The following is a 6,431-nucleotide window of genomic DNA, read 5'->3' on the forward strand; positions in this document are numbered from 1 at the left end:
ATATACACACTATATAGTGGTTGAAAATCTGTTTAATCCAAAGAACTAAAATGTTAACATCTGCTTTAGGTGGCATTGCATAGTATTTTATTATATTATCTTCTGTACTATTCTGTAATTTGCTAGTATATTGTTTGCAATGCACAAAAAGTAGCTGAAAGGAAACATAAAATGGTAAGAATATTCTATTCTGGGTACTGAGGACAAAACTTTTTTTTTTTGGCTGCTGCTGTACTTTACTTTTAAAATTTTTCATAATAAGAATACACTAATTTTAGAATTGGGGGAAAAAATTTTTTAAACAGGTAGTGATTAGATTCCATGTAGTTCTGGTTCACATAAATATCTGTTGACAGGATTTAAGGTTGTTACAAAGTGACACGTGTACTCTTGCATCTTCAAAAAAAACACTCTAAAAGTGCTAAACAACCAAAATACAAACCTATTTTGAAACCCCTAAACTTTCATAAAATATTAATGTACCAACAGAGAGAATAAAACTTGTTTCTATAAACATTCTAGTCTTTGAGAAAGGATAGAGAAAAGGGTTCCTTAAAGGCTATAGACTATTAATGCTTTCATCATCATCTATAACTGTACAAAAATACAAGAAAGAACTATAAGAAACAAATTTGTTGTGCATTCTAGTACAAGTTTTTACACTGTCATGATAAATATTTTGTGGGAAACATTTCAAATTGGAATATAATGAGAAAGTAATAAAACCTATCATTGTATTCCATTCCATCAGAAAACAAAATGCTACCTTTTATTACGTGTAATGAATATCAAACAACTTAACCTTGCCATACATCAGTTTCCTCATTTGTAAAATGAGCATCCTACCATGCCTATTTCAGAGGGAGTGGCAATCAATACAGTTAAGGAACTTCAACAGGCAAAAACATGCAGGTCTGCTTTGATGGAGGGTGCAGAGAAGGAAGCAAGTGCCAAGCCCAATGCCCAGCCACAGCAGGCATCAGTGGTATAATTAAGCTGAACGTGGGAAGCCTCATTTGATCACCAAGGGAAGAAAGGAAATAGCCTTAAAAGATAGCAACCATAACATAATGAAATAATTTAAGAAAACAGAACCTCTTTCTAATGAACAAAAAAAAACTTTAAATATTTAATACTGACTAATGGCATGACAATAGAACAACTCCTATAGCAATGGTTTCAAGAGATGGCTACTTTCACTTAAAAAAATTGTAGAGCACTATGTGTGAGCTACAACTATGTATGTAGTTTGGTGTAGATGGAATATACCATAAAAGCACCAAAGTGAAAACAGATGAATCAGAATATTGAATTGTTTTCCCCAAAATATTTTTTTATCATTTTGTACCTACTCTGTGAATAGTCATTCTTACTTGTCCCAGCTCACAAACACAAGGGGTGACTTAGGAATGAGACACTGCAGTTAATCAACCAGCCAAGCCGAATCAACCTAACAGTCAGCAGAGCTTAGAGCCAGGAAGTTCTCACATCTACAACATTGCTATATTGGCTTTTAAATTAAACAAGTAGCAGAAGAAATAATAACTCCCAAATTTCAAAAAGCATCTTACCAGGGTGATGTCTCGAGAAGCTGCAGCTGCACTCATATGCAAACTAGGCTGCCTTACAGAACTGCTGCAATCAAGGGCTCGAGCGAATGTCCCGACAGCACTGGATAAACCACACAAACAAAGAGGAAAGATTAAGGCACTGTTTTTTTTTTCATCTTTACAAAAAACACATTTGGGTAGCAAACGAACAGTTGTAAAAGTCAAGCAAGTTCTTTGATGTTTAAGAATCAAATATGAGTCAAAAAGTATTTTCTTTACGATTTAAGAATTGACAAGCCAATTCACTACACATATGTGTCATTACAATTAAATTAAGAAAAAGAGGGACTTCCCTGGCAGTCCAGTGGGTAAGACTCCATGCTCCCAATGCAGGGGGCCTGGGTTCGATCCCTGGTCGGGGAACTAGATCCCGCACACATGCCACAACTAAGAGTTCGCATGCCGCAACTAAGAAGTCCGCATGCCACAGCTAACACCACTGCAGCCAAAATAAATAAATAAATATATTTTTTTTAAAAATTAAGAAATAGAGGCTTGTGTGGCATAAAGAAGGGAAAGACCTATAATGAAATGCCATGGAATAAAGAAGCTGGTTTCCAAATGTGCTTAAAAAATGAGAAATAAATTTGATGCAGAATTTCACTACTATTGCAAAGCAAGTTCTGACCACATTTTTAGCTCAAACGGTGAAATCCCAATAACATTTTTTCCTTGAAATGAGATATCATCAACTGCAGCAACCTCTTCTTTCAAGGACTCAATATATAACAGATTTCCAAAAAAAAACACCAAAAAACAATTACCACAACACTGATTTTCATTTAATGATTTAGAAGGCCTTCCCATACACAGAGAACCCTAACTTCAAGAAATAAAGTGTGGCCTCCCCTGGTGGCGCAGTGGTTGAGAATCCACCTGCCAATGCAGGGGACACGGGTTCGAGCCCTGGTCTGGGAAGATCCCACATGCCGTGGAGCAACTAAGCCCATGAGCCACAACTACCAAGCCTGCGCTCCAGAGCCCATGAGCCACAGCTACTGAGCCCACGTGCCACAACTACTGAAGCCCGTGTGCCTAGAGCCCGCACTCCGCAACAAGAGGAGCCACCGTGATGAGAAGCCCGCACACCGCAACGAACATTAGCCTCCACTCGCCTCAAATAAAGCAAGTCTGTGTGCAGCAAAGACCCAATGCAGCCAAAAATAAAATTAAATAAATAAAGAAAGAAAAAAGAAAAAGAAATAAAGCGTGAAATGAAGGTAACGCTTCCCGCTTGTTGTCTGGGTTTTAAACATGTTAGCTGAGGAAGAGATTTTTTTTTTAAGGTTTTAATTAAAATATAAAAACACATGCAAAAAGCACACATTGTACAGCTATCCAGTTACCACAAAATCAATGCATCCATGCCACCAGCATCCAGGTCAAGACACAGATCATGACAGCACCCAGAAGACTCTTCGGGTTCCTTCCCAATTACTACTTCCTAGTGGAAGGGAACCAGCATCCCAGATTCTAACATCAAAGATTAGTTTTGCTCAATTGAAAACTTAAACAGAATCACATGCTATGCACACTTTTCATACCCAGTTTCTTTTGTTCAAAACTATGTCTGTGGATTCACCCGTGCTGCCTGCTGTGAATGAGCTGCGTTCGTTCATTTCCTTGCTGTGAGCATTACTTTGCACGATGCCCCACCCCCACCCTATTGTTGATGGACATGTGTTTCCAAGCTGGGGCTACTATGGATAGTGCCATTACTGCCATCTGTATATGTATCTTTTTGGCACACAGGTGTACGCATTTCTGCTGCGTATATATTTAGGAGTGAAACTTAAGGGATATGTGTGTTAGATGACAGCAAACAGTTTTCTAAAGCAGCTGCACCAACTTGCACTACAACCAGCAGAATATGAGAGTGCTGGTTGTCCTACATCTTCACCAGTGCTTGGCACTGTCAGCCTTTTAAATTTTTTTTTTATGTATTTATTTTTATTATTTATTTTATTTTTGGCTGCGTTGGGTCTTCGTTGCTGTGCGTGGGCTTCTCACCGCGGTCGCTTCTCTTGTTGCAGAGCATGGGATCTAGGCGCGTGGGCTTCAGTAGTTGTGGCATGCGGGCTCAGTAGCTCTGGCTCACAGGCTCTAGAGCACAGGCTTAGCAGCTGTGGCACATGGGGCTTAGTTGCTCAGAGGCATGTGGGATCTTCCCAGACCAGGGCTTGAACCCGTGTCCCCTGCACTGGCAGGCGGATTTGTAACCACTGCGCCACCAGGGAAGCCCAGTCTTTTAAATTTTAACCATTCTGGTGGGATGTGCAGTGGTGCTTAACTGGGTTTAATTTGTATTTAGATTTTTTTTTTTAAAAAACAAAAATTGAAAAAGATACTAGGTGCTTCTCCTTGGTGCCTCTCATGCTGGCTTCAAGAAAAAAGAAAACATGGCCCGTCGTAATCAGGAAAAGGAAAAAAAACAATGAAAATCAAACCTGAAACTGCAAAATCTACTAAATAATACAAAATCCAGATAAACTGTCTGGAGTCTCTAAGGGCAGCAGTTCCACCAATGATTCATTTCCACTCCCAAATCTTCAGTCGCCTCTATTCCACTGACTGGCTCCTCCCCAACAATATATATATATCAAGTCTCTCCATCTAATCAGTTAGTGGCTAGGCATGTGGGCTCTGTAGTCTAAATGCCTACCCACCAATACGATGTATGACTTCCATGGTGACTGGCACTATGAACAGTGCTAAGGATGGGCTAAGACCCTCTTGTCCTTTGTATTATAAAAAACATTCAACAAAAAATTAGAGAATATAAGGAAGATGCTTGTAATCATGTCCAAATCTACCTCATTCTAATATTTTGCCACGTTTGAAGCAACAAGTATATACTGTACAGCACAGGGCAATATAGCCATTATTTTGTAATAACTTTAAATGGAGTATAATCTATAAAAATATTGAATCACTATGTTGTACACCTGAAACTAATATACTATGGTAAATTAACCATATTTCAATAAAATAAATAAATAAAAAATAAAAAGATAATATTTTGCCACATTTGTTTTTTTCTTTTTTTTTTGGCTGCATCAGATCTTAGTTGCGGCACAAGGGATCTTTCGTTGCGGCTCACAGGCTCTTTGTTGTGGTGCACGGACTTCTCTCTAGCTGTGGCACATGGCTCCAGAGCACACGGGCTCTGTAGTTTGCAGCACACAGGCTCTCTAGTTGAGGCGCGTGGGCTCATTAGTTGTGGGGCGTTCGGGCTTAGCTGTGCCGTGGCATGTGGGATCTCAGTTCCCCGAGCAGGATCAAACCCACGTCCCTTGCGTGGGAAGGCGCATTCTTTACCACTGGACCCAGGAAGTCGCTTGGTTCATTTTTTTAAGGAAATAAATTTTATCAATACACATTCCCAGAACTCATACATATATATATAATATGCATATGCATACATATGCCCATTAATGAAATTAGACAATTGTTTGCACATTGTAAAATTTTTTTATCAGTGACCATACTGTATGTATTCTTACTCAACGTTGTTTTTGAGGTTTATCTCTTTGCTACATATAGCCCTAATTCATTCATTTTCATTGTTGTAAAGTAATACTCCATTACTAAATATACCTCAATTCATTCATCAACTGCTTGCTGATGTACTTTTAGGTTTTTTCCAATTTTTCTCCTATTACAATGCTATGATAATCTCACTTACTTTCTGCTTTGCAGCAATTCCCCCATGAACATCATTTACTTTTATAATTCAAAAAATAAACTACTGTCCACTCGTTTTCTCAAGAAAAGGGGTTGGGGGGGGGTGAGGGGGTGGGCAAGGCAGCTAGGGAGCCAGGCTTAGAACTCTCAAAGGACAGCCTTACACCTATTAGCCAACAGACATTACTCACACGTGGGTGCAATTAGAGGAGCACATTATTACTGACACCTGAATAATCCCTGACTAGCTTAAAGATCACTGCTTTAATTAAAGATATGGGATTTCAGGTGTTGAGTTTCTACTTTATACTTTTCTGTAGTGCTTACATCTTTACAAGGAGCATTTATTTTCTTAATCAGTAAAAATTAATAAATCTATTTTCATTTTTAAAACAGAAACTAATGATAATAAACCATATTATTTAGGAAGAGGTGTGATATATATTCAACTTTCTTACACAGTTAGAAAAAGAAAAATAAAACCAATGAAAAATAGAACACAAAAAAAGGAAAATTCATAAATTTTCTATAAATTCTTTTATAAAAAGAAAAGACATCTCTTGACTCCATAGTGCCATACTCACCGCGCTACAACTAAAAACTGGTCAATCTGTCGATCTGTAAGTGGGCTATTTGGGTCCCAAACTTTCACTTCCAATTTTGACTGTTCCCTCTCATCTGATTCTCCTGTCCAAGAACAAAGAAAATGGAGGCTTGTTACTCACAAGGCACATACATTGTCACATATGACTGATGACTGTGGTCACCAAAGCATTAAAAGTATAAGGTAAATGTACATGGTTTGCATACATTCTATCAGACAGCAGATGTAGAACACTCTGTAAAGTGAATGCTGATGATAACACAACCAAACCGACCATATGATGTCTTCACTTAGTCATTAACATGTCTTTCCTGTGTATTTGTATGCATAAGGCCCCAAGCCTCACTAAGGGATATAGAGACAGAAAAGAAAGATGCTCAAGTTATGATAAAACTTACTCATAAATAACTATGATACACATGAAAAGAAACAGATGTCACAGAGATGTATAGATATGACTGTAAGATCCTAAAGATCAGAGAAATCATTTCAGGCTAGTTAGGGAAGGATGTCATGCATGAGGTGGCATTCCT

At 38.2% G+C, this 6,431-nt stretch overlaps 1 protein-coding gene across 1 annotated transcript in view; it reads right to left on the reverse strand.

Annotated features, from left to right (window-relative positions):
* The window catches only part of MTA3 (metastasis associated 1 family member 3), a gene marked incomplete at its 5' end in the record, with an annotated part of 147,925 nt that overhangs the window by 61,054 nt on the left and 80,440 nt on the right, over nt 1-6,431 (reverse strand). The window contains 2 exons of the mRNA XM_007445792.1: nt 1,572-1,671; nt 5,879-5,981. Coding sequence (XP_007445854.1) covers nt 1,572-1,671; nt 5,879-5,981 — 203 coding nt within the window. The remainder of the gene's footprint in view (nt 1-1,571; nt 1,672-5,878; nt 5,982-6,431) is intronic.

Source organism: Lipotes vexillifer, unplaced genomic scaffold (assembly GCF_000442215.2).
Source record: "Lipotes vexillifer unplaced genomic scaffold, Lipotes_vexillifer_v1.1 scaffold278, whole genome shotgun sequence".
NCBI lineage: Eukaryota > Metazoa > Chordata > Mammalia > Artiodactyla > Lipotidae > Lipotes > Lipotes vexillifer.